The sequence below is a fragment of the Sminthopsis crassicaudata genome, chromosome 2 (genome assembly GCF_048593235.1).
Source record: "Sminthopsis crassicaudata isolate SCR6 chromosome 2, ASM4859323v1, whole genome shotgun sequence".
Classification (NCBI taxonomy): domain Eukaryota; kingdom Metazoa; phylum Chordata; class Mammalia; order Dasyuromorphia; family Dasyuridae; genus Sminthopsis; species Sminthopsis crassicaudata.
Genome location: NC_133618.1, coordinates 385,843,755 through 385,858,627, shown reverse-complemented (window position 1 = coordinate 385,858,627; position 14,873 = coordinate 385,843,755). Strand labels below are relative to the sequence as shown.

General features: G+C 35.3%; 1 protein-coding gene across 5 annotated transcripts in view; it reads right to left on the bottom strand.

The window, feature by feature from the left end:
- Nucleotides 1–14,873, bottom strand: part of MYOT (myotilin) — a 77,088-nt gene that overhangs the window by 15,876 nt on the left and 46,339 nt on the right. For 2 of the 5 annotated variants that reach the window (XM_074291410.1, XM_074291411.1), the window contains 3 exons: nt 13,662–13,781; nt 13,392–13,578; nt 5,519–6,076 (listed from right to left, as the gene is read on the bottom strand). In XM_074291410.1, the coding sequence (XP_074147511.1) occupies nt 5,519–6,076; nt 13,392–13,578; nt 13,662–13,781 (865 nt within the window). Of the gene's footprint in view, nt 1–5,491; nt 6,077–9,456; nt 9,616–13,391; nt 13,579–13,661; nt 13,799–14,873 lie in introns of those variants that run through there. The other 3 variants (XM_074291412.1, XM_074291414.1, XM_074291415.1) reach the window with 3 other exon arrangements.

Genomic DNA, 14,873 nt, shown 5'->3' with positions numbered 1-14,873 from the left:
TGATTTATTCCTTTCTGATTCCCAACCCCTCCTAGCTGATGCATTATCAATTGGCTAGGATGCTAGGACCTTTGATTCACAAATCCGGGTCAAATGCATCCCTTTGAATTTCAATAAGAAATCTGGGCTTGTCCCAGCCCCCAACAGACCTGAGCCAACTTGGGCTCTCATAGGCCCCATTGGATCTGAGCCAACTTGGGACTCTAACCTCGGGCCCCTTTAGCTAAATCTCTCATTATAAAAAGAACCAAACTAAAATCCTCTTTGCAGAGGTTCCAAACATGCTAGCTACCATGCTTGGCACCCCAAGGGACTCTACCCACTGGAATAATGTTTCCAGTGCCCTCCTCTCTTTATCTAACATTTTTTACTAACTAGACTTGAACCTTACTTCCAATCCCCATAATAAACCTCTTTTATCAATCTAGGTTTTCAGGTCGGTAAATTTTTTTAGAGAGAACTGCTTGCACCGCCACTAGGCTTCATTTAACTCCCTACCCTTGCGCCGAATCCAAAGGGGTTGCAGGGGAGCTCCATTTTACTCCCTGTACCCTGAACCTGCTTTCATTTGGGTACACCAAATCTAAACCTCATCATTTTGGTTCCCTCTAGACATCATCAGTATCAATAAGCTTTGTTCAGTGCTTGTGTTGAATGTGCAATTGCACTCAATGGTGTCTTCAGCTTATATTTTTATATTCTTATTATATTGTTTGTCTAGATAACTCTAAGTATGGTATGAAAGCCCTTTAAACAATAATTTCTACAGTAGGAAATGCTTCTGTAGATCTGCAACTATAATGCCAACTACCAAAATTATAGGCTGACACAAAAGAGAATAGTGAAAAAGGAGGGAACAGAATAGGAATGTGTAAAGAGAAGTGAAAGAGAATAATTTACCTTTTATTCTCTTTCCACACCACATAGGGGTCAGGGTGAAAACAGAAAGCTTGGTCCAGTTCTTTGCATTATAAGCTCAGAGACAGTACAATACAATGCAATGAAGACTGGATATAAAATTAGAGAACTTAGGTTCAAATCCCACCTTTCTTGCTTTATTATTTTGGGAAAATTATGTAATCACTGAATCTTAGTTCTTTGACTTGTAAAAGAAAATTAGATTAGTTTGCCTTGAAGACCCCTCCCAACTTTTAATCTGTTATCTTGATCTTCATTATTTATTTTTCAATTTTCTCACTTTATTGAAGAAAAAATTGAGACCCAGAGAAGAGAAAGACCTAAGGCCATGAATCAAGTTAATGCATTCATTGTTTTAGATGAAATCTCTTAGGGTATCACTGATGATTATTCTGAAAGGAAAGATAGATGCCTAAATTAATGACTGAATATTTAGATGCATATTGTATGTAAACTATTACGTTGTATAATTTATATAGATGTATTTTATAGTATGTATTGATATATTGAATTAAAAATTGGACAGTTTCTATCTTTAAATTCATTTGTATGTTCAAAAATAATTAATGAGTACCTGTTTTCCTGTTTTGTGTGTAGATGGCTCTCTGCTAAGTCTCATACAAAGAAGTATAATATATAGTTCTTGCCTTATATATTTAAAACTTCAGTTTATATCAACATTATCCATAAATTAAAGATAATTCAGTCAAGTCACTTTAAAAAAAATATTGAGTGCATGTCAATCAATGATTCCAGGCATTTTGGAATACCTCTAAGCTTTTTAATCTTTTTATGAGAGAATATGTGGAGAATTTTACAACATTCATGTCATAACTAGAGATTCAGATTTATATAATCTCAGGATTTGAAAGAACTATGTGAATTATAGGTCTAACTTATATTGGGACAGGAATCATTTCTTCAACATCCCTGAAAAGCAGTTGGTCCTATGGATTTATTAAAACTATATCTCGCACATATATACAAAACTTCAGGCAGTGAGATGATGAAGGAGATGGAGTCCTGGACTCAGAGTCATGAAGACCTGAATTCAAATTTTGCCTCAAACAATTACTAATTGTATTAACCTTGTTTCTCCATTTGGAAAATGGATCCTTATAGTGTCATATTAGGGCTAAACATTATCATCATAGGAAAAGGAAATACCAAATTATTCCAGTATTTTATCAAGAAAATCCCTTGGGATTACATTGAATTGTACTCGACTAAAACAACATTATGATTGCACTCTCTTCATGTTTTCATTATTAGCATTATGGAGAATTTTACGTTTTCATGTGCAACAGAGAAAGCATGAAATTTGGAATCAGAGTATCTTAGATCATATCCTATTTCACTGGTGTGAATTTGGGCAAGCCTGTAAAATGAGGGAGGTTCAATTATTCTTTGGATCAGAGGCCATTTAATACTACTTCTCATTTTATAATTGAGGACCCCAAAGCTCAGGACTTATCCACAGTCACAGAAATAATCCTTTTCAAAGGCAGGATTTGAATCCTGGTCTTTCAATTCCACAGCTAGTGCTCTTGCCAATCAATATGTGATCTCTCTTGTCCTTATATCAATGAGAATAGAATGAACTCCTTTTACTTGATGATTTGCTCCTAATGTTGCCATAGGACACTAATCAATTTTCTGCCTCTCTAGGTTTCAGTTTAAACTTATTCTAAATGTTTTTATTTATAAGCTGATTTTTAATGTCAGTTACCTGAGTTGCCAGAACTAATTACCATTACTTATGGAAAATTGCATATAGGAGGAAACTTGGCCTCTGGAAAGATGGAGGGAAAAGAGAGGAGTTTTTAGGGATCTACCACTGTCTATAAACAAATTAAACAAATTAATCTTTCCAAGGTCACTTTCTTATTCCTAAAAGCAAATGCATTTTCCGGTTCCTATCATCTTGTATGACTTTTTAGGGGTATATGAAGCTGTAAATTATTTTCTTCTTGGACTTCTCACAGCTCTCATACTTCTGCTTTGACTGTGCCGTTTCTGTCTCCTTACCTGGCCTCTCATTCCCAACCCTTAAATTTATCAGGTCCTCTAGAATCTGTCTCTTTCTTTCTGTTTTTCTGTTCTTTCTCTTGCTACTAACATTACTTCAGTGATCACCTTTATACATATTATTTCCCAAATTATATCCCTCAACCCCAATTTTTTCATTCTATATTACTGACTGCTTCTAGGTGTGTCCACTTGGATGCTCCATGAGCATCTCAAATTCAACATATTCAAAACTAAGCTACTCCTCTTTTCCACAAAACTTTTTCCCTCAAAACTTTCTTTCCCTCTTAACTTCTCTATTTCTGTTGATTGCACCACCATCTTTCTACCCAATCCCTGTTTATAACTTTGGGATCTCTTATATACAATGTCCCTTAAGCCTGGACTGTACTCTATCCTCACCTTTACCTTTTAGAATCCCTTGTTTTCTACAAAGCTGAGCTTAGGTGTCACCTTCTACATAAAGTTTTTTTTCATTCCCACTCTTAAACCACCAGCTACTAGTGTTTCTCCTTCTTTCCCTAATCACTTAGGGAATTACTTAGTATTTATTTTTCCACAATCTTATGGATCTATTGAATTCATCAACAGAATAAAGTACCTATCTAACACAGTTCTTGGTACATAATAGATCCTTACTAGATGCTTGTTGATTGATTCTTCTCAATTCTTCACCTCCCATATCCAATTAGTTGTTAAAGATTATTGATTCTAACTTCAATGCCTTTCAACTCTTTTCTCCCCTTTTCTACTGTTGTTAATCTCCCAGTTCAGGTTTTCATCATTTCTTGTCTTGGCTATTGGGGTGCATTTCTAAATATTGTCCAAACCAATCCCCTCAGTCTATCTTCTTGATAATCCCTGAGTAAGCTATGTAAAATACTCTACTAGATTTACATCACTCCATTTTCTGGTGAATCCAGTGAAGTCTGTGATCCTGACATTCAACAACCCCTTACAATCCAACTACAACCTTTATTTTCAGCCTTATCTTGTATTTATATTTTCATATACTTATCCCTTCATACTTATTCTCTGTTCTTATTCTGCCATACTTACCTCTTTACCTTTGTTCTCACTAGCCCTTATTCCCAGAATTGACTTCCCCTCCTTACCCAATCTTTGCCTGTGGAAGACATTTATTTGGACCTCACTCATTTCCTTATCTGTGAAATGAGGGTGTTAGATTTGATGGCCTATAAATCCAGTGTTTCTCTCTCTCTCTCTCTCTCTCTCTCTCTCTCTCTCTCTCTCTCTCTCTCTCTCTCTCTCTCTCTCTCTCTCTCTCTCTCTCTCTCTCTCGCTCTTTCTCTCTCTCTCTCTGTCTCTCTCTGTCTCTGTCTCTCTCTGTCTCTGTCTCTCTGTCTCTGTCTCTCTCTGTCTCTCTGTCTCTGTCTCTCTCTCTCTCTCTCTCTCTCTCTCTCTCTCTCTCTCTCTCTCTCTCTCTCTCTCTCTCTCTCTCTCTCTCTCTCTCTCTCTCATACAAGGATCTACCCCTTCCAAGAAATCATTCTTGATATCTCCTTTTAACTTCCTCCAAATGAAAATTATTTGTCTTTAGTTCTTTTTTTTTCTGCCTGGAACTCTTCTTATCACAACTTTATGTTTATATGTAATTTTCTCATCTGTGCTTCTTGAAAGCAGGGTATGTCTCATATTTATCTTTGAATGTTCAGTGTCATGTGAGGTATCTTGTCTACCAGACCTTAATAACTGCTTTTTATATTGGACTAGATTGTACAAAATGTCTACAAAAAAATTCTCAAGGCGCCTCTGATCAACTCACTGATGGGCTGGCCAAGGTTTAGGAAAGCTGATAGTCTTAAAGTCTGCATAAACCCTAAGCATGAGGGTCATGTTTTAAAAAAAGGCACAAGTGCAATGTTCTTCTGTGTATCAGGTTCTCCCAGATATAGCTTTAAGGCCTGTGGAAATAGTGCATTTAGTGCAGATCAGAGGAAAATCTTTATTGAATTTACACCAGGCCAGTCAATTTAAAGGAAATGAAGCTTAAATTAGTGACAAGAAGTTTTAATACCATAAACCAATGTCCATATAATCCTCTCCACATGATGGTAGGAAAACTCATTTACACTATCAGAATTCCAGATTTTTTTAATGCTATATTTTGGGTTTTGGAGGGAAAGACATTAGGTAGGAAAAAAAAAAGATTGAGAAAAGACTTAATAGCTTTTAAATGTGGTTGAAGAAATCCTCTCTGGAGGATGAAGAACAGCTGTTCTTTATGTGCACTGAGCCCATAAGAAGAGGAAATAAGCTGAAATTACAGAGGGCCTTAGGTTATACATAAATGAGTGTGGGTGTCACAGGAATTCTTTCCCAAGAGGATGGATCATAACAAGAAAAATTACTGTTTGTAGGAAAGAGGATGAACCTCTTGAAGTTCCTGCCAACACTTTGGTCTTGTGTACTCTAGGATAGTTGTAGATTCTGAAAGCTGTCAGGGATTGTAACATAATGTTGTTTACAAGTGTGTTGCAGAATTTCTATAAGCTTAAAGTCAATTCAAACAAGCAATTCTGGCTTTATTATCTTTTAAATGGACACTTACTTGGATTCCACAGCTGTAGGGGTTTTACTGCTGCTGTAGTCAGGCTGTGATGGTAATACAGAACTGAGGAAGCTGGCAGGGGACTGGTTATAGGTAGATGTCACCCTGTGTCCCGGGGAAGAGCCAGAAAGCTGCTGACCAGAAGCTGGGAAAGCTGATGAGGATACTGTGATCTGAGAGCTCACAGTAGAAGAAGCAGAATATCTTTGCTCTGTGCATTGCCGGGGGTGGATAAGGATGGAAGATTGTTTGGTTTGGCTGGTAGAGAAGGTTGAAGTCTCTGGCCCTGGAGGCTGTAGCCTGGAGCTGCATGTGTTCTGTGGTTGGATAAAGTGTTTTGGACGCTCGTAGTTAAACATTGTGGGCTGGTATTTGGAGGGATTGGAAGGTGAGTTATTGCAGTTATTATTTGATCCTGGTAGTGAGGTTCCTGGAGTTATCGGTGGTGAGCTTGAAAAATCTGGAGTCTGGAAGGAGTCAGAACAAAGCTTGATGAGTTCTGGGGAGGAGATTGATGTTGGTCTTGATGACTCAGCTCTCTCTTTAAGAATACTGTCCCTTCAAAATGAGAAAGGAGACATGAAGAATTAAGGCAGTTAAAATATTTATTTAAAGGCTTTTTTAAATAAAATTTTTTTCTTTTCATTTTCATTCCTGTCTCTTCCCCTTTTCCAAGCTTCCCATGACTTTAAAAAAAAGAAAAATAACCAAATAACTTTTTAACTTTATATTTAGATTTTATTTTTCAATAAGCATGACAAGATAAATATTTTAAAATCCAACAAAGTCAGATAAAAAAAAGCATTGGAGTAGGAGTCAGAAGACGCCCAAGTTTTACTTCTAGCTTTATCATAAAGTTACTCTATGACAATATAAAGTTATTCCCTATAGGGGCCTCTGTTCCTTCCTCTGAACAATGAAGGAATTGTACCATCTATTTCCAAGTTTTATTTTATCTGAAAAATTTGTTCAAGAAGTTGGTTCTAGAATGTTACACTGTGTTATTAATTTATAATTTCATCCTGTGCTTGTTGTTCATTTGGATCATTTGATTAGTTAAAAGGACTTAATGATCAAAAACATGAATAGTAATAATGAAAACAGTATTTTATATAGCCTTTTAAGTTTTGTAAAGACTTTTATCCTCATAATAACCCTGGGAAGTAGGAATATTATTATTCCCTCTTTACAGATGAGGAATCTGAGAAAAATAATTATAAAACCACAGTAACATAGCTTGTATCTGCTACTGGATTTGAACTCACACCTTCCTGAATCCAGGTCTAGCACTGCTGTCTCCCCACTGAACTGTATGGTTAAAATCCTTTCATATCTTTTTCAATTATGGTTATATTCTTTTAGTTTTTTCTTTTTCCCCATGATCTTTAAAATTCAAAGTGGCAGGTATTTTACCACCTTGTCCATTTAAAAGCTTTCACAATAAATCATTTCATTCATATATTAAGGTCTTAGTAAACCTGGGGAAGCATAAAAAAAGACTTCTTTTTTTTTTTTTTTTTTTTTTAAGAGGGAACAGAATTCTTATGTCCTTCACTTCTTATCCCTTCCTCCAGAATACACACACATCGACACAATGCCATAGAACGGTGTGTACTGCTGCAACATAACTGTCATCAGCTTTCAGATATTGGCAAGTGGATTTTCCACTTTGTACAATTCACAGCCTGTTCCACCACCTGACTAACTGGCAGACAGCTTTGTCCAACTGGGTGGGTCCAGAGTGGGTAAATATGGGATTGCATATGTGAAAGTGTCCCAGTATGTTTCTTTTACTGCATCTAAGAAGAGAAACTAGACCTTACATTTCTCCCCCTAGTATTTTTGGATGATATATGTCACTGTTCCCCTCTATTACTCTGGATAGTTTAGGCTTGACAGGAGGTGATAATTACTCAGGTGAGGCTGCTTACTGGTTGTCAAAAGAGTTATTTTCAGTCAGAATGTTTTGTATTTATATATATATATATATATATATATATATATATATATATATATATATATATATATATATATATATATATATGAAACATAATCATATTTATATAGTCCCTTAAGATATATGAAGCATTTTCTCACAATAACCTGTGAGTTGCCATAAATATTATTATTTCAGTTTTACGTATGGGGTGTAAGAAATGTTAAGTGATTTGCCAAGATCATACAATTAGCAAGTTTCAGATCCAGAAATCAGACCAAATCTTAGAGATCAGGACACTGAAATTTAAAGATATTATGGGTATTTTAGGAGCAGAATGTTAAAAGTTATGAGTCTTATAGAAGCAGAGCTAGAGTATGTCCCTAATCATACAGATAGAGTTAGGACTTAAACCCAGGCTTCCTTTCTCTAGATTCAGAAACTTGGAAAAAATGTTTTATTTTGGGAAATAAATGTTTTTGTGAGTTTTTTTCCATTGCTGATATGTTTTCAATGATTCACTCCTAACCTTCCAAAAAAAGAAAAAGAACCATTTCTGACAAAATATACCAGTTTCTACACCTATGATCCACCACAATTCTATCCAGAGGAGAGAAATCAGAATTTTTTATAATATAGCTAACTTCACTTCAGTTAATGAACTAAATTGAGTGAATGCCTTTTATTATTTAAACAAAGCTTGAAATGTATGAAAATCACTTATTTGTTGATTATGAGAAGAAAGGATTATTGTAGTTTTTGTCTAATCAAAAAAAATTCAGGACAGATTTAAGATATACCATATGATTGGAGTCCAAGCCTTAAATTAACTTTTGTATGAAGAGACAAAAAAGCTACTTAATAATCAAGATAACGACTATAATGGAAAAGAACCTTTGAAAAGACACATAAACCATAATTTCCATGTAAAAATTATATACCCTGTAGAATACATTTTGGATAGGAACTACATTAAGTCTTTAAATTATTGGAGGGGGTTTAGGAAGTAGTAAAGGGGATTGAAGGATGGAGAAAGATACGTTAGCAGAAGTTTATAGAACACATAATTAAAACTCAGAAAGATTTCATTTTAAAGTGAAGTCTTTGTCTTTTTAAGCTCTGCTCATTCCATTGCAGGCTTTAAAATAGAATTTAAATTCCCTTCTTGTGAGATCAAATTGTTCAGCTGTCATTTCAAATAACAAAAGGATAAATTGTTTAAAGGTACAATAAATAGATAGATTCCAGGAAGAGGTTTCTATTTTCCTTCACATTCACTTTTAGAATGTCATACTGGCCCACACATTTTGGTAATGGCACTTGTCTATGCAATTAGGAATTATTGATGGTTTTAAAAAACTAATTTTAACACAGATTGAAAGTCATTTATCCAGCATATTAGTGAGAGATTTTAGAGTTTGGAAACTTACTTTCACAGTCTATACTTGCTTACTGCCCGTTATAAATTCAATTCTGTCTCTAAAATTGTATGTATAACAACAGAAACTAACCTATTCCAAATGATGTTGCTATCATCTTTATTTAAAAATTCCTTAAAATTTATTTTTAGGCTTCTCAATAAGTATAGACCACTTCAGTTACAGAAATCAAGCACTATGAAATTTTCACTCTAACAGATTTGTACAAAAATTACTTAACTCCCTAATCTAGCATGTCTTTTAAATCAATAGAACTCCTTAAAATTTACATACTTATTTTAAATAACCCTTTTCAAATGGGCAAATACTCCTTTTTACATAACTAATAATAATCAATTGCTTTTTTGAAACTAGCAAAATATTTCAAACCTCTCTTCTGTTCAGCCTTAGAGATTCCTGCTGTTTTCAAATTTATCATCTCTCTCTCTTTCCTGATTTTATTACTGTGTTGTATAACATTTATAGCTTCCTAAACTTATATCCATAAATAATCTTTGTAGAGAAGATCCCTGATTTGGAAGAAACTGTGGCAAAAAAAAAAAAAAAAAAAAGGCAAGACTTACCTCTAGCTCCAGATGGTGCTACCTATGTATAACCCACTATTGAGGGGCAGGGAGAGGCATTCTGGTCCCTTGCAGACTAATCATAGTGACCCTGTACTTAGTATTATAACACCAGTGACTTTTATCAGCTGCCAAACAGTGACATCTGATGTACTTGCCTGTCTATCTACCTATGCTGGTGTGTCAAAGTAAGAGTCCACAATTTAAAATAGCTTGGTATAGTGGAAGGAGCCCTGGACTGCTAGGCAGAAGTGTTGGGTTCAAGCAGCATCTCTGTTTCTTGATTCAACAAATTACTTTTCATTCTCTCAGCCTCATTTTCTTCAGCCATAGAAAAAAATGAGGAGGATAGGACTAGCTAATCTTTAAAGACCCTTCTATGTCTGATATTTTGTGATTCTTTGAAAGTTTTCCAAATGCTTTAGTGACATCCAAGGAATGAGATTTTTGCAAATCTTTTTGTCTCTTCTGGTGCTTATATGCCTCCGTTTTAAAATTGATTTTTAATAAAGGGTGAGGGGAAGAGCAGAGAATTAAAGAAGGAGGGGACTCAAAATTGTGATGCAATAGATTTAGACTTAGGGGATTGAGGCTTGGCTCCTGTCTGTGCTTCTTATGAACAATATAATGTTAAGTAATTATTTTCTCTGTCTCAGTTTCTTTCTCTGCAAAATGAATTTGATGATTATTAAAGCTTTTTCCTTTATCTGAATCTAAATCCTATCACCTCCCCCCACCTAAAAAAATAAAACATTGGCCATATAGTTGGATGGGTGGTGGAGGAGAGAACTGTTTGGTGAATGATTATAGGAGAGAAGAGAACTTGATGGGGTGTCCAGTGGTTGAATTTTATATACCAAGGAGAACTTGTCCTTGGGAATTTTTTAAAAACTCACCTATTATTTCATAAACATAGGCGCTCCCAATGAGGAACTTTCCCTACCAATGACAGCTTGTTCTGGACATTTTTGTCAATCAGAAGGTTTCTAAGGCAGCTGACCCAAGGAAAAGATGTGGTCTGCAGAGTGCAGTAACATATTGACCTCAGCCATCTATAACAGAGTCTGTATGAATTTGTTTCTTTGCAAGGACTTCCTATCTTTGAGGACATTTATTCTTTAGGGAATATGAAATATAAGATTTAGATTCAGATGAAGGAAGGGATCTTACAGCCTTCTAATGGCAGCAATTCTTAACCATGAATCTGTAGTGATAGGTATATCTATCTATCTATCTATCTATCTATCTATCTATCTATCTATCTATCTATCTATCTATCAGTTTATATGTATGTATACTATGAGACTCAGTGATGAAAAAAAAATAAGCTAAGATCACACAGGTGATTAAGAAGCATATCCAGGATTCAAAAATAATAAAACAAACTTTAGGATTTGTTGATGATTGGATTGTGACAACACATTGATCTTTTACTACAATTTCTTCCTTGTTTTTTTTCTGCCCCTCTCTTTTGATATCAAAAATGAAAAATAAAATGTAAAGGTTTATGGATATTGAGAGAACAGAACCAGACCAGGGGGGTTATTCTTGCATAGCAACTCCTGTTTGTAAAAACTTAGTGTTTAAGTCTTTCACTGGTATGACAGTCTTAATAGAAAATGCAACAAATGGATAAAAAAACACATTTATAAATGTTGCTGTATACACTTGTTCTCAACTAGATTTTCATACAGTTATAAAAAAGTCACAAAATATTATATGTTGAAAATATTTTACTTTCCCCCTTTTCAACATATGGGAGAACTGAAGTCCCAAAAGGAGAAGGAACTTGTATGTTTCAGAAAAGTTTGAGGTATATGGCCTGGACATTACTCACTAGAGAAAGCATTTTAAATCAGCTTTATGGACTAGACGGAATAGATATACTACTTTGAGTGCGATTTTAGGGGAACTGGAAGGTATCCCAACCCTGGCCTCTCACATCACCTTACTTCCTCATTGATCATTGAAATTCTACTATGAATAAAGCTTTCTAGTGTACAGAGTTAATTTCTTTCCAGACTTAAAATACAGAAAAATCATTTACAGTTTTCACTGAGGTATATAAATGATCTTAGAGCCTTTCCATATAGAAGATTTTGATAAATAATAGAGATAAAGCCTAAGACAATTGGGAATCCTTGAAAAGGAGAGAAAAGAGTGCAGAGAGAAAGATAGATGAGTCAAAGAAAGAGAAGCCCTTGAAATTACATACTATACACATTTGACAGAGAGTTACAGTCCCTCTTCCCTCCCTGGCCATTTCTCACCCTCATTCCTACTCATTTAAAGACATAATAGTGGAGCACTGAGTCACCTGGATGCTCCTTTTGGCTCAGGAGTCTGTTTCTGACAGGTAAACCAAGGGATAGGAGTTATGGGGAAGTGAGAGTTTGAGAATGTCAAGATTATTTCTGATAATCACATCCTTAAGAGTGAGGTATCATTATCCCAAACATCTTGGTTTCTTTAATAACAGATTATGGCTGTACCACATATGTATTTACTTAAATCTATGCAACTGCTCATATGTATTTATGTTTACTTTGTTTATTTGAAAGATTTTAGTTATCCCCATACAAACTGGGCTGTTTAAATCTTCTAATTACTGGTTTGGGGAAAATCTTAGAATCCCAGAGTAGAAAGAGCCTTAGTAAAATCAGGAAGGACTGAATTCCAACCACCCCAGAAGAATTACTCTGTCTCTATTTTTCTTAGAACCTCAAGAAGAAGTCTAGACTTACTCCTTTGATAAAATACCCAGTACCTCACAACACTGAGCTTTCTTCCTAATCTCTAACTGATTTTTTCCCTGCTGCAATATTTCAGGAGTTGAGGCCTGGAGTTCTAGTTATATTTCTGCCATTCTTGTACAATTTCCCTCTATATGCCTCAGTTTCCTTTCCTTAAAATGAAGCGATTGAGCTAGATGACCACTAACGACTCTACTAGATCTAAGAATTCTTAATTCCAACAGTTGCTCAGTTTCACTCATTTCCTTTATATACAGTTGTTGGTCTGTTTAATATTTAAAGTGTATATGCTATTTTAAAAGTAGTACAGCAAGTTTCTTTAAATGTCAGAGTTCAAGCATGAAACTTGTTCACTCCCCATTTTTGCTTCAGGAGTTGGAATTAGAAGATGGCCATAGTAGGTATTAAAGGATTAGGCTTTGAAACATTGGTCTTTTTTATGTTCAATGAATCACACTGTGATTTGGGCTTCCATTTCTGAAATGCCTGAAGATATGAAAATTGTTTTCTTTATAAGATTCCCACATGGTAGAGAGTGCAAATATTATCTAAATTTGCCAAATGAAGAAATTTAGGTTCACTGAGGCTAATGACTTGCCTAGGTTTGTATAAGTGTCATTTCCTCTCCTCCTATGCTCTGCACAGATATATCTTTTATGTTATACTGGGGCTGGAAATGTTTATTTAGTAATTAATAAAGGGGTAATTATTTCCTCAGACTAGTAAAGTATTTTACTGCCCTCACCTTGCTATGTTGTAGGAAATCCTTCAGAAGCATTTATAGCTTCACATTTCTGTTAATTCCCACTTTTTTGTTTGAGGTTTGTAAATTTTACTTGTGTTTTCACTTGTAGGCTAGTTTGTAAAACCAATGGCTGAAATGAAGTCTTTTCATTGCTCTCTAAATGAAAGAATAGACAAAGGCAATTAATTTGAATAGTGAAGAAAAACTTGTTATTGGGAGGATGCCAGGCTCACTTTCATTGCCCTATCCCCCAAATAAATAAAATATACTCAGGATTCTATTTTGAAATCTGAGAATTTCCTGATTTCAATAGCAAGTTCCGGTAATAAATCTTCCCATTAGTGTAGCTCCCAGGGCAGAGATTGTTTTAGGAATCTCAGAAATGGGTTTACAATTGATCAATATTTTCCATATTAAAAAGGTCTTTCTGCCCTTACCGATGTAGAGATAGTTCTGATGAATTGTCTTCCTTGGGAATGGAGCTTTCCTCATCAATTAGTAGTTTGGTGTCTGCATCTCTTTCCTTTGCAAGGCTTTCTCTGGTCCAGAGGCAAGAGGTTGACTTTAGGAAATCTTGCCCCTTTGGTGTTGTCTGAGGATCCTCCAATTTTTCCATTTCTTCACCTGAAAAATAATTATTCATTTGTTTAGAAAGAGGTGGAGTCATTTCCTCAGCTTTACGGTCAGCCCAGATTATGATTGATTACCTGGAGAAACAAAAAGCCATGCACTGGAGGATGTAGCCCCTGCCTCATTTTCTACAATGCATTTAAACTCTCCAGAGTCCTCTGGAAAAACTTCTGTCATGACCAAGGTGCAAACCTCCTCTGGAATGATAAACAACCTAATCAGCATAAGTGGAGATTAATAATTTTTTAAAAAGAAAAAAAAAAAGCAAAAGAAGAAAAGAAAAAAAAAGTTAGAGAAAAGCTTTGAGCAAAGTAATTGTCTTTAGAGGCCAACTAAGGCTGTTTTACTTGGCTTCTTCATCTACATCTGTCCTTCACTGCACAATAGACTCAATCACTCTTCTTCATGACTTTGTAATAGCAGTGATTGATTGAGTAAATGAAACAAATTACCCCATCACAATTAAAGTAAGTGATTCCTTAATGAGGTGAGAACACATCTCAACCAACCAAAGACTTTAGACTAAGTTTAAAAAAAAATCCTAGAGTGATGTTGCATATTGTATGTTTTTGGACTAGTTGAGGAAACTTGGTCTTGCCCTAATGGTTGAAGTAGCAAGTCATTTCAAACTCAAGAGATTGGAATAAGTAAGAGCTAGAAGAGACTAGCAAAGTCACTGAGGGAAAGTTGGAAGTGTGGGTGGGGAAAAGGCTGTTGGGAGAGGGGTAGTCCTTGGCTATGGTCTTGGTCTAAGTTTTTTCCTGAATCCCTTCCTTGATTGGAGGAAGGCATTTCTAACTTCAAGGGTGGAGAGGATTTTGTACTTTCCATCTTCCCAACCAATATTGTAGCATTGTCCTTTTGGGACATCAGTGGGGTAGTACCATTTGCATCAGGAGCTGAGAACAGATAGATGAGATGCAAGAAGGAACATTCATGGCTACACAAAGAGCTGAACAAAAGACCACGCCTAAAAGGAAGAAAAAGACTTCCAGCAATCAGGAGCTTTGAATTACCCCTTTGCTATTTGTATTCTTTAAGCTTGAACCTGCTTTCCCCTGGACACTGTAAGTATTTCTGGGAGAGTATGTCAAATACATTATTTTTCATTTTTCTTTTTTTTTTTTTTTTTAATTTAATAGCTTTTATTTACCAGATATATACATGGGTAATTTTCAACATTGACAATTGCCAAACTTTTTGTTCTAATTTCCCCCCTCCTTCTACCCTCCCCCAGATGGCAGGTTGACCAATACATGTTCAATATGTTAAAGTATAAATTAAATACA